The 18,081-nt window shown below is 39.5% G+C and overlaps 1 protein-coding gene across 3 annotated transcripts in view; it reads right to left on the bottom strand.

The window, feature by feature from the left end:
- Positions 1-18,081, bottom strand: part of cpeb4b (cytoplasmic polyadenylation element binding protein 4b) — a 78,701-nt gene that overhangs the window by 4,734 nt on the left and 55,886 nt on the right. For 2 of the 3 annotated variants that reach the window (XM_067996436.1, XM_067996437.1), the window contains 5 exons: positions 14,448-14,621; positions 13,997-14,086; positions 8,583-8,701; positions 6,708-6,822; positions 1,023-1,204 (listed from right to left, as the gene is read on the bottom strand). In XM_067996436.1, the coding sequence (XP_067852537.1) occupies positions 1,023-1,204; positions 6,708-6,822; positions 8,583-8,701; positions 13,997-14,086; positions 14,448-14,621 (680 nt within the window). Of the gene's footprint in view, positions 1-1,022; positions 1,205-3,587; positions 5,176-6,707; positions 6,823-8,582; positions 8,702-13,996; positions 14,087-14,447; positions 14,622-18,081 lie in introns of those variants that run through there. The other variant, XM_067996438.1, reaches the window with a different exon arrangement.

The raw sequence follows: 18,081 nt of genomic DNA, 5'->3' as shown, positions 1-18,081 counted from the left end.
GCGACATGAGGAAACTTTTTTTTTAAATCGCAAAGCGTTGTGATGATCTGGAATGCACTGCCAGAAAGCATGATGGAAGCAGATTCAATAATAACTTTCAAAAGGGAAAAAATTTATAGGGCTATGGGAAAACAGCAGTGGAATGGGAGTAATCGGATAGCTCAAAGAGCTGGCACAGGCATGATGGGCCGAAAGGCCTCCTTCTGTGCTGTAACATACTTTGATACGATAGCATTTGGAACAGAAGGTGGAAATTGAAGCAGATGAATGAAATCTCAGCTGTTATTCAAGCACCACTTTATTATTTCTCAACATTTCATGTGTTATTAAATTGTGTGAAAAGTGAAACAATTTCAACATTTTGGCAAAGGCAGATTTTGATGATCTAGGACCAAAATATAGACAGCCACACCAATTTGTTTATTTTTTTCTAAAACTAAAATCTAGACCAAACTTAGGATTTTATTTAAATGGAGAAAGCAAGCAAGACTAAAGTTAGAACTAAAATTATTTCTAGGAGTAAAACACACTGGGGTAGATCTTGAGTGATAGTGTAAAACGGGTGATACATACGAAATTGACGGGCAGGAAAAGAAATGCTGGTCCATCAAGCCTGCCCCACACTTGTGGCTGGAGCACCACAACCAGACACTTCCCACCCAACAGCCATGTAATCTCCTGGGAGAGGCAAAATAAACAGAGAAAACCTAGGGCCAATAAGGGAAAAATACTCTGGAAAATTCCTCTCCGACCCCCTCAGGTGATTGAGACCACATGGACCAAATGTTATCAATAAAGCCACTTGCAGAGATCACATATGATGCAACCTATGCCCAGTTAAGAATATGTCCTGGTCTCTCTTGAAGGCATACAGAGAGTCAGCACCCACCACGTCAGCCAGTAATACATTCCAGAGTCGGCAGCCCGTTTTACATCTCTCCCGATCTTTATTTCCATTTTCATTGAGTCCTAACATTTTTTGAATGTTTATATACAAACAATATGCACTGATCAACACTTACCCGTTTATCAATGTCTCCATGCTGTAACTGGACAAAGCGAGCACTGATAGCAGCAATATAGCTTTGTTGATTTGAGAAAGCCACACGTCCTGCACCTTTTGGGTACTTCAGCTCAGGGTCTGTGTCAATGCCAGCATAGCATACTCCACCATAGAGCCTGTCCATGATCATCGCTAGCTCCACTGCAACACAAGAATCATGACAACAAAGTAAGCTGGACAGTTACAAATATATTTGTGGCAACTGCATTTATACAAAAGAATTTGAATTAAAAATGATGAAAATTAAAATTATTACACCAATCTTATTTTCTATATTGGTGACAAAGCAGCCCGCTTGATTGGCACCCCATCCACCACCCTAAACATTCACTCCCTTCACCACCGGTGCACGGTGTACCATCCATAGGATGCACTGCAGCAACTCGCCAAGGCTTCTTCGACGGCACCTCCCAAACCAGTGACCTCTACCACCTCGGAGGACAAGGGTAGCAAGCACGTGAACACCACCACCTGCACGTTCCCCTCCTAGTCACACATCATCCCGACTTGGAAATATATTGCTGTTCCTTCATCGTCGCTGGGTCAAAATTCTGGAAGTCCCTTCCTAACAGCACAGTGGGAGAACCTTCAACACACGGACTGCAGCGGGTCAAGGCGGCGGCTCACCACCACCTTCTCAAGGACAATTAGGGATGGGCAATAAATGCTGGCCTCACCAGCGACATCCACATCCCATGAACAAAAAAAAAGCTACAATTTTTACAGAAGATACTATCTAAACCTAATACAACAAACTTGCATTTATACAGCACGTATAACACAGGGCCAAGGTGCTTCACTGAGACATCAGACAAAATTGATGTCGAGCAAAAGGAGATATTGAGGGGTGATAAAAAAAATTGGTCAGAGGTAGGTTTTAAGGAGGGTCTTAAAGGAGGGGAGAGAGACAGGTGGAGTGGTGTAGGACCTGGACAGCTGAAAGCATAGCAGCCAATGGTGAGGCAGAGGGAGTGCTGCTGAAATCCTCATCCATGCCATTGTCATCTCCAGATTCGACTATTCCAATGCTTTCCTGGACGACCTCCCATCCTCCACAAACTTAAGCTAATTAAAAAATACTATCAGATACTATCCTGCACCAAGTCCCACTCACCCATCAGCCCTGTCCTTGCTGACTTATATTGGCACCCCCAATGCCTCAAATTGAACATTTTCATTCTTGTGTTTAAATCCAGTCATGGCCTCACCGTCCTCTATCACTGTATTCTTTTTAAGCCCTACAAACCTCCCAGAACACTCTTCTTCTCACTGTGACCTCGTGCTTTCCTCATTCACTTCCCCTCACCAATGGCAGCCATGCCGTTGGTCATCGAGGCCCTATGCTCTAGAATTTCCTTCCTAAACCTCTCCATCTCTCTCTATTCAAGACCCTCCTTGAAACACATCTCTTTGACTAAGCTTTTAATCACCTCTCCTAACATCTCCTTCCTTGGCTTGGCATTTATTTTGTCCGATTACCTTCTGTGAAGCACCTTGATACGTTTTTCTATTTTAAAAGATCTTATATAAATGCAAGTTGTTGTTGAATCATCCTATTTGTCATCACCTTTTCTTTTTCTGCTTCATATCACATATTTCTACAGCAGTAGTTATATAGCAGAAAAATATTTTAAAACTTTGGAGATACAAGATACTTCAGTGCCGATTTTCTTAACGTCTGCTTTCAGCATACAGCTTTGCCTGCCAGAAGCACATAATGGCAATTTCCAGTTATCCTCACAATGATTTTCCATTCATTTAAATTAATGATGGAAAATCTGGGGATGCATCCCTGCAATTGTTAAATGTGCGCTTTGGCAAGTAAAGCTCAACAGAAATCAGTCTTTAAGAGCCTTGTTTTCCCATTTGATATTTTAACAAAAAAAGTGATCAAGAAGGACCACTATAAAGCATTTTTAGTGCCATTCCCTCAGAAATCAATTAATGAACATTAACAAAATGTGAAAGGGAAAGACAGTTTTTAACTGTTTAAAATCTTGTTCACGTCATTAATTATGACCTCAAGCAGCATTTACAGCTGCACAGTCAGATCAAAAGGTAACTATTTTACTCTAGAATACGTCTGGTGTTTGATATATTCCCCTTCACTAATTTACCTAAGTATCATAACAGAAGTGAACAGTATACAGGGTTTTCTTCTGTTAGAGACCATGGGGTTAGCAGCCAAAGGAGAACAGGAGGAGGAAGAGGGGAACAGGAGGAAGACGAAGGGAATAGGATCAGTTACCTGCGAATGATAGAGGGGCAGTGCATAAGGAGGCTCAGGCTCACCAGGGAGGCTATGAGTGAGGTATGCCACTTGGTCCATAAAACCCGTAGGCACTCAGCATGTGCAATGCATTACCAGTGGTACTGCAGGTCACTATTGCTCTCAACTTTGCAGCCACTGAACCCATCCAGGCATTCACAGTGGACATCGCAGACATCAGACACTTTATTTTCTATTAGAAGAACAAGGTGTTCTTTTCTGTACAATGAAAGAACGTCAGACTGCAAGATATAGTAAAAGTGAAATTGTTTTATTCAATGTCATGGTTTAATATTTTGCAGGTGCATTTGCCTTTTCTGTATCACAAGCTTCTCTGTGCTGTTTGTGCAAGTGCCATACTACTAAGCAGTTACAGTGGTGAGATAGAGAAAGCTCCTATTATCACCTGTAAGACTACATGATGGCACAGAACTATCATTAATGAGTGACAACCAGATGTTCCTGTGCTACTCCATGACCTTCATTGCTGGAGGGCAACTTCTCATTAGGCTTGTCTCAACATGGAACAGTGGGTATCTACAAGGTCTTGGAATCCACCCGTAACCAATCTCCAAGTGAGCTGAAGCTGGCCATGAATGCATCTTGGAGTTTAGGATGCAAAGCTTCCATATTCGCGGTGGGAGCATTCATAATAGATGCCCCTATGGCCTATGTGGGTGAGGTCGCTTTAGCGGATGTCTTCACTACAAATGCCACTGTTGTAGATTGCAGTATGGACAACTCCTGTTCCATGACATTCATCTAGAACATACCAAAACACTATCTGGGCATTGGCAATGATCATCTCCAAGACAGAGTCCTACCACCTCCGCATGATATTCAATGGCATTACCATCGCCGAATCCTCCACCATCAACATCCTGGGGATTGCAATTGACCCGAAACTCAACTGCACCAATCACACAAATGCCACGGTTACTACAGTAGGTCAGAGCTGGGCATTCTGCAGCGAGTGACTCACCTCCTGACTCCACAAAGCCTCTCCACCACCTACAAGGCACAGGTCAGGAGTGTGATGGAATATTCTCCAGTTGCCTGGATAGGTGCAGCTACAACACTCAAGAAGCTCAACACCATCCAGGACAAAGCAGCCCGCTTGTTCAGCAGCCCAACCACCACTTCAAACATCCACTCAGTGCACCGTGGTGCAGTGTGTACTATCTATAGGATGCACTGCAGCAACTCGCCATGGCTTGTTTGACAGCACCTCCCAAATCAGTGACCTCCACCACCTGGGGCAGCAGGTACACAGGAACTCCATCACCTTCAGGTTCCCCTTCAAGTCACAACACCCTGACGTGGACATATATCGCCGGGTCAAAATCCTGGAACTCCCTACCTCACTGCATTGCAGGAATACCTACACCACATGGACTGCAGTGGTTCAACAAGACGACTCACCATCAGCTTCTCAGGGGAAACTAGGGATGGGTAATGAATGCTGGCCTTGCCAGCGACACCCACATCCCGAGAATGTATAAAAAAAACTCCCCTGCACAACCTTCCAATGTAACGTGCAAGGATGAAAGCAACTGCTCAATACAATCCTGGTGCTATATCAGCCTGCGTGGAAAGCAGAACTAAAAATTGTATCGCCGTACAAGCCAGCAGGGCTACTCAGTAATCTGGGCTTCTGCTCTTTACCAGCTGGCCTCTCTTCGACCACTGCTCTGTAACTAACATTGTGCTTCTTCATCAACATCACAAGCTACTTTCTCTGTAGTGTGTATATCTGTGCTGCTAACTGCTTCAAGCGGGGGTGGTGAAGTTTGACGTACTGGTGAGCAGTGTTCTTCAGGATCGGCTGGAGTATAATTGGGCTCTGTGAAGACAGAAGATGGCACACAGTGAGCAAATAAGCACATTTATCCATTTAGGTATTGTACTATTAGATGCACTATTATGCACACTGTATGTAGATATGTTTACGTAACATATCATGCAAATCATAGAATATCTAAATGCTAAAATTACCATGAGTACTCTCCTCCAATCCCCTCAAAACTAACAAGCTCTCCCTCCCAAATAGATGTATAATAGTTTGCTCATAAGGGGTGATCTGTTTGATAACTGGGGGGGGGGGGGGAAATCCATCACCTATTCCAGGCTGCTACCTCAGATTATATGAAGCCTTTAAACATAAAAGACAGAGTGACTGGGCCCATAGAAATTTATTTCTGTAATACATTTACTTTCCCCATCATGGTATGTATAATATAATTTGCATAAATATGCAATTTTTCACTTCTACTTCCTTGCTATCATTTCTCTGTTACTACAGTATTGTTTTCTGCAAACAAATTTAACAATTACCACTTTCCTTCATGTCTACATGTTCTATGCTGTTACTTTACATTAATATTTAGGCCTTACCTTTGTGCTCTTCTGATGACATGCAACTTCTTGAGAACATCCCACCAGGTCTTCCAAGTTGTTGACACCACACTGACTTTCAGTCACATACTGACATGCTTGTTGCTTCTTTTACATATCTGGGGATTGTTCTATCCCATCAAAATGTGCTTAAGTTTATCCAGAACAAACTTTATTAAATATTCAAGGGTTTAGCCACTAAATTGGGCTTTTTCTAAAATTTATTGAGCCATTTTAATCCCAAATTGCACACTCCACAGTTAGATTAACAAACGTTTCTACGTGTATAGCAATTAGGTGTCTCATTAGCTCCTTGAAAATGTTAAAGCATCAATATTAAAAGGTGTGCCATGATAGCCAATGGCTGTTATTTTATGAATGAAATTGCATTCTCAGGAAATATTCATTCTGCAATGTTATTAAGTCATAAAGTACAAAGAAAATGGGCACTTTGTTACTTTATGAACATGGAAATTCTAGCCTCAATTTTTAGATACTGCAATTACTTCCTTTCACACTAACCTTATCCTTCAAAGCAGCTCTAACAAATTTCTAAAATGTGTTTTTGGAGCTGTGAGTATGATAGTTGCGGGGCTGAGGGAATAGTATAATCCCATTTCAGTCCTCAGAACTAAACTGTGCAAATGATGAGGATGAACAACGTTTATTTTACATTTCATATGTATGCATTTTTATATCTATAATATATGGAAGTCTAATGTTTGCTTGCATTTCCTATCAACTTTTTCCATTATAAATTCCTCTGTCCACATTTATAACAGAAACTGCCTATGTAAATGTCATGCTGTAATTATACCCTCCCCATTAAATTGGGAATTAACTGAAACATACCTTGGTCCAATTATCCCCCACACTAACTCAACTCCACGTATGGAACACCACAGGAGATTGACTAGTTATAAATAATAATACAAAACAAACTTTACATAATGGGAGTATTTTATTTATCTTTTGGCTTACCAGCTCTCAGAGGTCTGGGAACACCGCCTACAAAAATAGTCTTCCGTGGGTCAAGTGGCTGAGAACCATCCATTACAAAATCACTGTCATTGAGATTCCATGGCCGTATTTGAACCTGTGTTTAAAAGTTTGTAAAGTTAGGACTCTTTGAATTTCAAAAATGATCACACTGAATTAATGCTTATAGGGATCCATTCACTAATTTATGACACTAATCCTCTACTTTTGTTCCCACGAATGCTGTCTTCATTTCACTATGGTGACCATGAATGCTGCTCTCTTGAAAAATACTAATTGTCCACTGAAGTGCTGAGGTTTCAGCAAACCCTCCAATTGGCAGTCCAATACTACAGCTGGAGTTACTGGCTGCTTTCATAGTATCATAGTGGGTACAGCACAGGAGGAGGCCATTCGGCCCATCATGCCTGTGCCGACTCTTAGAAAGAGCTATCCAATTAGTCCCATTCCCCTGCTCTTTCCTCATAGCCCTGTAAATTTTTTTCCTTCAAGTATTTATCTAAGTCCCTTTTGAAAGTTACTACTGAATCTGCTTCCACCACCCTTCCAGGCAGTGCATTCCAGATCATAACTTGCTGCGTTAAAAAAATGTTTCCTCATTTCGCCTCTGGCTCTTTTGCCGATCACCTTAAATCTATGTCCTTTGGTTACCGACCCTTCTGTTATTGGAAACAGTTTCTCCTTATTTACTCCATCAAAACCATTCATGATTTTGAACGCCTCTATTAAATCTCCCCTTAACCTTCTCTGTTCTAAGGAGAACAACCCCAGCTTCTCCAGTCTCTCCACTTAACTGAAGTCCCTCATCCCTGGTACTAGTAAATCTCTTCTGCACCCTCTCTAAGGCCTTGACATCTTTCCTAGTGTAGTGTCCCGAATTGAACACAATACTCCAGCTGGGGCCTAACTAGTGTTTCGTAAAGATTTAGCATAACTTCCTTGCTTTTATTAATAAAGTCCAGGATCCTATTTGCTTTATTTTTTGTTTACAAACAACCTTCTCAACTTGTCTGCCACCTTCAAAGATGTGTGTACATATACCCCCAGGTCTCTCTGCTCCTGCACCCCCTTTAAAATTGTACCATTTAGTTTATATTGCCTCTCCTCATTCTTCCTACCAAAATGTATCACTTCACACTTCTCTGCATTGAATTTCAGCTGCCATGTGTCTGCCCATTTCACCAGTCTGTCTATGTCCTCCTGAAGTCTGTTACTATCGTCCACATTGTTTACTACATTCCAGAGTTTCATGTCATCTGCAAACTTTGAAATTATGCCCTCTGTACCCAAGTCCAGGTCATTAATATATATCAAAAAGGGCAGTGGTCCTAATACTGACCTCTGGGGAACACCACTGTATACTTTCCCCAGTCTGAAAAACAATCGTTCACCACTATTCTCTGCTTTCTGTCCCTTAGCCAATTTTGTATCCACACTGCCACTGTCCCTTTAATCCCATGAGCTTTAATTTTGCTAACAAGTCTATCATGTGGTACTTTATCAAATGCTTTATGAAAGTCCATATACACATCAACCGCACTACCCTCCCTTCCTGTGTATTTAGTGATTTTAATGCAATGTTGTTATACAGCTAAAACAAATTAGGAGGTGAACATTCATGGTGTAGGGACTAATGATGGTTTTCTGACCAAAGGCAAAAAAGATTCACCCAAAAGCCCAATTGAAAAAATAACTTGTGTTTCAAAAGGGGCTCAAACCTGCATTTGTGCAGCATTAAAGCCACAGTTCCTATCCTACCAGGACTCTTAAAACACAACACAATCTTAGTCTCTGCCTAATTGTTATCAACTATATTATGTTTTGACTGTTCTTATTATGAAATGTGTATCTACTCACTGGTTTATCCTTGATGGTTGGACTTGACACACAAAGATACAGCTTTCCATCCTCTTCAATACAAGCATCAATTAAAGCTTGCACAGAACCTTCCTCCTGGAACAGTAGAAATGCATAGCCTGCAAAATAAGACAAAATAAATTAATTTATTCAACTCAACTATAAGTGTTGTGGTCCATCTATCTAGTGTTCTGCATTTATAACTACTGGAATGTAAATTTTGGAAGCACACATATGAAGCGGTAAAAATTTTAATACCAATAGTTCTACTTTTTCCTTAAGCGCCCATATACTATGCTGCATCTTGATAGAATAAAAGTGCTCCAACAATTCTAGCAAGTTATTAAAGGGATACTCCAGGGAACTGCACAGGGATCTGAAAATCGGATTCTGACCGTCATCATTGGCTGTTTCTAGTTATTAAACTACTGGCAGGTCCAGGAAACTGCTGTCTCCCTGTGCCAAATGGTTCTGTAAGGGTTACATGCTGAAACAGAATACTATTACTACAGTAATAAAGCTATATATGGAGAATAGCTTTACAGTATTACTGCATTAACCCTAAACTACTAAAGTATACTATCAGCATAGATACTTTACCTGAGCTTGCCCATCCCTTTTTCATCTCCTATTTTCTCTTCTTCCCTATTCTGTCTTTTGTTTTACTTTAGCCTTAATTTTACTCTCATCTTTTTCTAACTAATATATACTGTATTCTATTTTTTTCCTTCACTAAGTTTAATTTTTTAAAATTTACCTTGTTTCTCCTGCCTCCCTGCTCCCATTGTTCACACTGAAGTTGGGAACAACTTTGGGGAAAAAATGATTTAAAAAACTGTTTCTGTGGTGTAAATTCTATGTAATGAAAAGCATCAGTGCATTGATGTAGCAACTTTGCAATCTACATTATCCACCAAATAAACGCATGTTCTTCAAAAGGAGCCTGGGAATCTCAATTTACACCGGTGACACTTTCCAGTGCATAAATTTCACTCAATTGTCTGTTATACTGCTATTCTCATTTGAAGGGTTCCTTAGGAGCAAACCTTTACTAGCCATAAATTTAAACATGTGGACTTATCTTCAGAGAACACAAATCTTTACAAACTGCATCCACATGAGGCACATTACAAGCAAACTCATAGTAGAAATATTTTAAAAAGGGACTCTTCAGTGGGATTTATGAAGCTAAATTTTCTTGGTTTACACTTTTCCAAGTCAAATTTATGAAGACTCTGCAATGCGTTTGAGAGGGGAAATTCATAGAAACCTGCGTGATGTGAGATATGCGTCAAACTCCAAACTTGAGTCAGACTACACAGCAAGGTCAAAGGGGCATCTACACCTAAGACAGATGCAGTATCAGCATTAAACTTGTCACAGAAAATTTGCAGATATCGAGTGGTCAGTGCCCTAAGGCTTACCTTAATCCTCCCTGCCTAATTTTGATAACTTAAAAGTTACATTCAGACTGAAGTTGGTTAAAATTGAATAGTACTGACCAAAGCAGAGGCTAGTACAGAAGACATACAAGTGTCAGTTTCTGGGATAGAATAAAGATTTGTGAAGCTAAATTTTCAAAGAATGCCGACATGAAGGTAAATCCCCTGCATTATAAAAGAATGTAAAAAGGATTCAGGCTTTGTTCAAGGACATACTAGAACTAAAAGCCTGTGAAACTTTCCCAGTTCTCTTTAGAGAGAAAGCAAACTTGAATATTTTGAAGCCAGCCAAGACTATATCACATTCTTCATGGAAAAAATATGGTATTGATCAAAACAATTTCAATATTAACAACCACCTGTGATAACAGCAATAAGTGTATATTGGTTAACACTGAAACAATGGCTGCTGGATGTCAGTATGTTGAATTGCTCCCATGGGTTTCAACTGGAGCAGGTATAATCTTGATCTGTAAGTTCGAAGGATATTGCAGAAAGCGTTTCCAGATCCACGTGTCAGTTGAGTAGTTTTGAAGGTCAATACATTTGGAAAACTGCAAAGCTACCCAGAACCCCAAGAAATCAGAGATGTCTTGATATTGAGGCATGATGGAACTGAGTGGGCAGGTATGGGATTATCATGTTGCAGAAGAGCCTGAAAGCCTTGCACCAGCTAAACAAGACATTATAAAACTTGTCTCAGCTGCAGCCTGGTGATTAATTTGGTACTGAGGCCTACTTGGATGTTCTCTAGACTTATTTGATGATTCCCTCCTTGACTTAGAATGCTTCTGCTAACTGTAGGCTTATGTGAATAGGAACTCTTTGCAGGCTCACTAACTGGTACATCATGGGTGCGTGTGAAACAAAGCTACCCTGTCTTCAAAGATATCCTATCTCTACAGAAGGAGATGGCACAATCTTCATGATCTTGAAGTTCTGCCTGATTGAAAAACAATGAAGACAAACATCATAGTCATCTGTACCTGAAATGGTCTCAAGACAGGATGGATAGAAGTTCAAGTATAGTGGGGGCATGAGTCAAAAATGAAAGTGACCCAGACGGAGCCCTTTTCTAGAAAACAATAAGGTGTTCCAGTACTAGAGATATGATGAACCATACCTAATTCAATGTGAGTTCAAGACAAGTATCAAAAAGATTAGACTTTTGAAATATTACAAAAGAAAAAGTGAAAAAATATGATAATGGAAATTTCTGTCATCTTTTATTTGTAGAAGGCATTTGAAAGTCATAAAGGGAACAGGTTGCTGTGAATTTTCTCACGATGACCATGACACTTCATAAATATGTGAAGACAAGCAAATAAGGAAAGGAGAAAGTTTTGATATAATCTTAAAAGCTTATTTTTCAAAACATTATAGCAGATGACGGTTAAATAAAAAGGTTGCTTATGAAATGGGATTCTGGAGCGTAAAATGGAATTCTGGAGCATTAAGGAATAAGTTGGAATAGTTTTCAATAATGGCATTTAACAGCATGAATATTTTATTGATAACAGTCAATAGCTAATGAAATATGTACATGGTGGTGCTGAATGCAATGTTTTTCATAAGAATTTTAAAGTAGTACACCAGCACACTACATAAAGAGTGTCATTTCCTGTTTTTGATGTGAGGACAATCTTCACTGAGCTGAAGACAATGCTACCTCAATTACATGGCTGGAGCTCAGCAAAACAACAAAAAATGATTCCATTAATATGTATTTTCCAATCTCATTTATTTATATATTGTGAATCTACAGCATTCTATGAAGTTGCAGATCCTTATAATATTTCTTATTGAAGTATGTCATCACTGTTGCGATAGTCAATTCTCTCAATTTTCTTCTTTACTGGTTGTGTCTTTCTTCCTCACTGGTTAAATGTCTATTTTTTCATCATTCCAATTGGCTTTTATTTTTTACATATTATTCAACAGATTATTAAAATCTCTTTCCCCAGTCTCATTCCACAAAAATAAAATGTTATCCAATTATAATGCAGCAACGAAAACTCTGAGCAAGCACACTGCAATGTTAAAGGTGCATTTATATAGCACCTTTAACATAGAAAAACATCTCAAGGCGCCTCACAGAAATGTAATACGACACCAAAAGAAGGAATTATTAGGAGGGGTGTCTGAAAGCTTGATCAAAGAAATAGATTTTAAGATGGGTCTTAAAGGAGATGGAGAGGAAGAGAGAGAGGTGGAGTGGTTTAGGGAGGGAATTAGAGTGTAAAAAGTAGGCGGCTAAAGGCATGGCCACCAGTGGTGGGGTAAATGGAGTGGGGAATGACCCCACCTCAGCTCATCTGCTGAGGTGGGGTCATTCCCACCTCAGCAGATTTGATTATTCTAATGTTTTCGATAAGGTGCCACATAAAAGGTTGTTACACAAGGTAAAGGCTCCTGGGGTTGGGGGTAATATATTAGCATGGATCGAGGATTGGCTAAGGACAGAAAACAGAGTGGGGATAAATGAGTCATTCTCAAGTTGGCAGGCTGTAATGGAGTTTGTGGCGGTGGGCAAAGATGATAGCTTTCGTCTTCCAAATGTTTAACCGGAGAAAATTACAGCTCATCCAGGACCAGAGTTGGACAAGCAATTTGACAATGCAGAGGTGCTGAGATGGGTGGTGGAGGGGTAGAGCTGGATGTCATCGGTGTACATATGGGAACCTGACCCCCATGGGGTAGAAATTGGTTATGGTCCGTTGTCGCGCCCATTTCAACAGGATGAATTTCAGGCCACTTGCCTCACTAGCAGCGGCACTCAGGCAAGTCCTGGAGGGGACCGATCATGGGCCGGCAGCAGCCCTTGGGAGTGCTGTGGAGCCGGGAAGAGCATCCCTGCGTCTCCTGACTCCGCATGAAACTTGACATTTTTTTTTAAAAAAACCTTACCTTTTGGTGGCAGCCGGTTTACTAGGCTGCATCCACAGAAAGAAAACATGAGGGGCACAGGCCTGATGCCTGCTCCGCTCAGGGCAGCCCAATCTGGTAGAGGAGTTTGAAAACAGGCATTAGGCCCCATATTATCATATTCAAGGGGTCTAATACCTGTTATAAGCAGCTGCCAGGGATGCTTAAAAAAAGGCCCCCACATATTTAGTAGAGACCTGAATGCATGTGCAGATCGGTGGAAGGCTGACCCACTGCTAAATATGGCATTGCCCCTGTTTCATGCCCAAAAAATAAGTGCAACACATACCAATTTCTACCCCCATGTCTTTAGATTTAGCTAAGATACAGTCACCATGACACACTCCATTCAGGCTCAGAATGAAAGGAAAGCTTTTGGTAATAGCGTTACTTTAAATCTTGTTAATTCTGATATAAGTGGATTATTTTATGCTCGTAGGAACAGAATTGTACAAACTTGAAACTCCATTTCCATCGCACTGATAGAGATGCCTGTGCTACTGTGCACCCACAATTAGCCATGCTCCCCCTGCAGGCTTAACTATAATTTTATTTAATTTTCTTTCTTTTGTGAATCAACCCACATTACCAACATCTAACCCCTCTAGCCACGCATCATATACCTCAACCAGGTGCCCACTCTCACTTTAAATCTAGAGATAGCCCCAATAAACACACAGCCTGACTCCTCATCCTCAGCCTGTAAGCAATACTTCACACAAAATAGTCTTTCAAGTTGGAACTGCTGACCTGTAACAAGATGTTATCATAGTTCTTACTGTTACCTTAAGGCACTCATGTAATTTTGGCAACTGATGGACTTCAAAACTGACTCAAGTATCCCTGATGTTTAAGACAAAAACCTTATTTTGATAATCATCGGCTCCTTTCCATTACACACAATAAATGTTTAAACAAAAATCTACTGTGCCTTTTTAAAGAAACAGATGTGTAAGACAGTTTTGGTGAAATTTGACATTTTTTTCTCAATCATATATTAACATCACACCAAAAGTAAACTCAGATGTCAGATCTAATTTGGCTTACCTTTTGGTGGAAAATATGACTTGCTTTCTGCTTTATGTGGCCAGTCAACAACCAGAGAACCAAAACGACGAAAGCTAGCTGTGATTTCATCTGTATGAACAAAAATATGCTCAGTCTCTGCTGGCTGATGGAACATTTTTCTACATGGCACATATAATATATTCTACATCTGTGAACATGGAAGAGAATCAATTACAATAAAAACAGACTCAGATTTCTTTACCTAGAGAACGCTACGTATGTATAATGTCCATTACATTATAACACAGCTCGAGTAAATATGTGCATTTTAGGTGAACAGCTGAATGTTATCGCATTTATTGTTTCAAGTAAACAAAACTGTTTCTACAAATACAAATTTTTCCATATTTATACAAAATAAATGTTTTAATGTTTTGGAACAAGAAACTAATAAAAAAAAATAGTACCACTACCCTATATTCACGCATACCTTCATCAATATCAGGTGGCAAGCCACCAACAAATACTTTACGGGAATATCGTTCCACTCGTTCGCCATTTTGGTGAGGAAAACAATGAGGAGAACTTAAGCCACTATGAAGAGTTTGATCACCACGTCCATCATCAAGGAAACCATCTTCAACAGGGAATAAGGATGAATGACCTAGTAGAAACACAGATAATAAACTATTAAAAAAAAATGTTTTTTTTTCCCTTTTCAGGGAAGCATTTGTGCTATAAAATTTGTCTACCCTTCACAGTCACTCATCGTTCTTAAAATGGATGCATTTTCTCTTTGGCTGTTTATATTGTACCAGTTTGCAATACCATATCTTTCTGTGCATAGTATATTGAAATTTGGAATTTTTTTTGCATTTAGTTTACACCAAGACTTGATGAGACAGAAATTGTATAGGTTTGCAAGTACATAAGGTAAGCAAATGGAGAAGAATTATGGAATAAAAACAGAAAATGTTAACAGACATAGCAGGTCTGTCCGCACCTAAACAGATAAAAGCTAAATAGATTAACGTATCCAGTAAATATTTGCCAGAACCCATACTTCGAGAGTTTTGTTGAGTCAAATAGGACGATTTATGGGTCATTTGGTGTATGGTTTAATTACACAGGACACGAACTATACTCTTTTTACATTTAAAAACATGTATATTGAAGATTTTTTTTTGAAACCCCAACAGATTTCTATTTAAGGAAAGTGAAAATTCCCTGAAAATTATTTTTTTTAAAAAAGGTAATGCGCTTTTCTAATGGTGGTACTACTAGGGAAAAGCTTGGTGCAGACAACCAATTGAAATTAGTTTGGTCCTATTGTCATTACAGGTTGGTAAAATATGGATGAACTGCCATACTCAGTTTAGGTTTTGATCATTTTTGACTTGTTTAGCATACAAGCGTGTACTCAACATAGCAATATATTTAGCACTTTTAAAAAAAATATCTTGTTCTCAGGACGTGGGCTAATCTAGCAAGATCACATTTACTGGCCATCCTCAGTAGCCCCGTGATAGTGGCGGTGGGTCTTCTTGAGTTTATTGTGGTGTGAATTCAAACGCATGATTTTTGGGTTGCTAGTTGAGTACTGTAACCACCACACTACATTTGTGAAAGTGTTCTGTTCCTTTCTCTTTTCTCCTTCTCTCCCACGCCCCCAAAAAGATTTAATGGCAGTCTTTACAAGCAAGAAAAGAACTTCAAGAATAGTTTAGACAATTCCATCTTTAGTGTTACAAAATCTTACCATCACATGTTCTGATTTAAATTCAGAAATACTTAAATTCTGCTGCAGGAAATTTTAAAAATGGATTCTACGAATTTCACAAATTTGTCCGTATTGAACTCAGGACATCTGGGCTATTAGTCCAGTACTATAGCCACTGCACTACCATACCGATTTAAGTCTACATGCAGTGATGAATAACACAAATAATAGAAATGTAAAATTGGCTATGTAAGTTACCCAAATTTGACTGAACTTCAAGAAATCTATGGACAGGGCTGAACTGCATTTGCACAAATCTGATCAAATTTGTATTTGCCATGTCTTTGTTTTTCAAAAATGATACTTATTTATTCTTCTTTGGGCTTTGAAACTATGTAATATAGAAAAAAAATTAAAAGCAACAAAATAATTGGTTATAATTATAATATTGGCTAATTTCCTCCAGCTAAGCATCGTGAGGACCAAAGCCAGTGTCTGCAGCCCCTGCCACAAACCCCCCACCATCATCAGAGACCCCATCCCCTCCCTGGCCACTGTCTAAGGCTGAACCAGACTGTTTGTAACCTGGTAATCCTGTTTAAGCCTGAGCTGAGCTTTAGACTCCATATCCACTCCACCACAATGACTGCCTAATTCAATCTTAGTAACATCACCTGTCTTTGCTCCTACCACAGCCCATCTGTCACTGAAAGCCTCATACATGCATTCATCACCTCCAGACTTGATTATTCCAATGCTCTGCTGGCTAGCCTCCCATTCTACAGCCTCCATAAAGTGCAGCTAAACCAAAACTCTACTGCTTGTATCCTATACAGCGCAAAGTCCTAGTTGTCCATCATCTTCATCCTTGCTGACCTACATTAGTTCCCCAAAGCCTCAAGTTTAAAATTCTCATTGTTCTATTTAAATCCATCCATGGCTTTGCCCCACCCTATCTCTGCAAATTCCTCCAGCTCTAAAAACCTGCAATCCCCACACCTCCAGCAAATACTCTGTTCCTCTTTGGCCTCTTGTGCATACCTCCTCCCTTCCATTATACTCCAGAATTGGCAGCTGTGCCTTCAACTGTATAGGTCCTATTCTTTGGAATTACATACATACTACCTAGAATTACACAGAAATTATAACATGGAAACAGGCTGTTTAACCCGATCAATCCTTGTTGGCATTTATCCTTCACAGGAACAGTAGTCCTGATCCCATGTACCCACCTTGTTCCCATATATCTTTATTCCCTTTTCTTCAACCACCTATCTAAACTATTCTTAAACGTTGTCATGATTTCTGCTTCAAATCACTAACTCTAGTAGTGCATTCCAGTCTTACAACTCTGTGTAAAAAGACTATCTTTTGCTCTCTGTCCTAAATCTTACATGCCCCCTCATTTTAGACCCCTCAACTGCTGGAAACAGTCAGTTTCTATCTACTGTCTCATCTCCATTATTTTAAACACCTTTATCAAACTACTCAGGAATCTCCTCTGTTCCAATAAAAACAGCCCTCCCTAAAACCATCTGCTCTTCAACTCCTTTTCCTTCGACCAAACATTTGGTCAATGCTTCTAATTGCTATTTTTTTGGTTCGTTGTCTGTTTTCCTTACACTTCTGAGAAGGATCTTGAAACATTTTTCTACATTAATGGTTCTACATGAAAGTTATTCTTTTTGTACAACTTTCTGAAAAAGCTTTTAATAGGAATCTCACCTCATACATACTGTTAATGTCTTGAAATAGAAGTGGCTTACAGGCTTTAAGATCAGGATACAATATTCTTAATGCTCTTGGCTGCTGAATACAATAGCAAGATTTAGACCTAGAAAGAATATTATGGTCCAGGGATTCAAATCTCGTATGGGACTGCCTTTATATATTTCAAAGCTTTGTGGGACACACAAAACTGGTCCAAACATAACCATATCTGTTTAAATTTACTGCACTGCCTTTTCCTCTTCGCAAGAAACTCCTCGGAATAGTTTTGTCAGTGAAAGCCATGAACAATTCTATCACTTATCAGTTTGTTTATTATCGCTTAGCCATAATGAACTTTCAAAACATTTTTTCCCTTCAAGATAGGATTACGTTCTTTGCTACAAGACAACCAAAGTAATTAACATAGTTGCTGACATTAGTCGTTCTCTTGCCTGGGACACTCAATTCCTCTGGGCAGGGAAGAGAGAAAAGGGTATATTTCCCCAAGTCACTTCTCAATTTGAAAGCAGCTTGAATAACACTACTGTTTTTGCTATCTGGAAAGATCAGGCTTCTTGAAATGAAATCAGCAAAGGTTGTATTATCTTCAGCGAATATAGTTGTTGGCAAATCTGAATTATTGGGATCTGTTTGACTTATGTAAACATCAAGAGTTGAAGTCAGCAAATATTAG

Source organism: Heptranchias perlo, chromosome 14 (assembly GCF_035084215.1).
Source record: "Heptranchias perlo isolate sHepPer1 chromosome 14, sHepPer1.hap1, whole genome shotgun sequence".
NCBI lineage: Eukaryota > Metazoa > Chordata > Chondrichthyes > Hexanchiformes > Hexanchidae > Heptranchias > Heptranchias perlo.
This window is presented reverse-complemented; position numbering and strand designations above follow the sequence as displayed.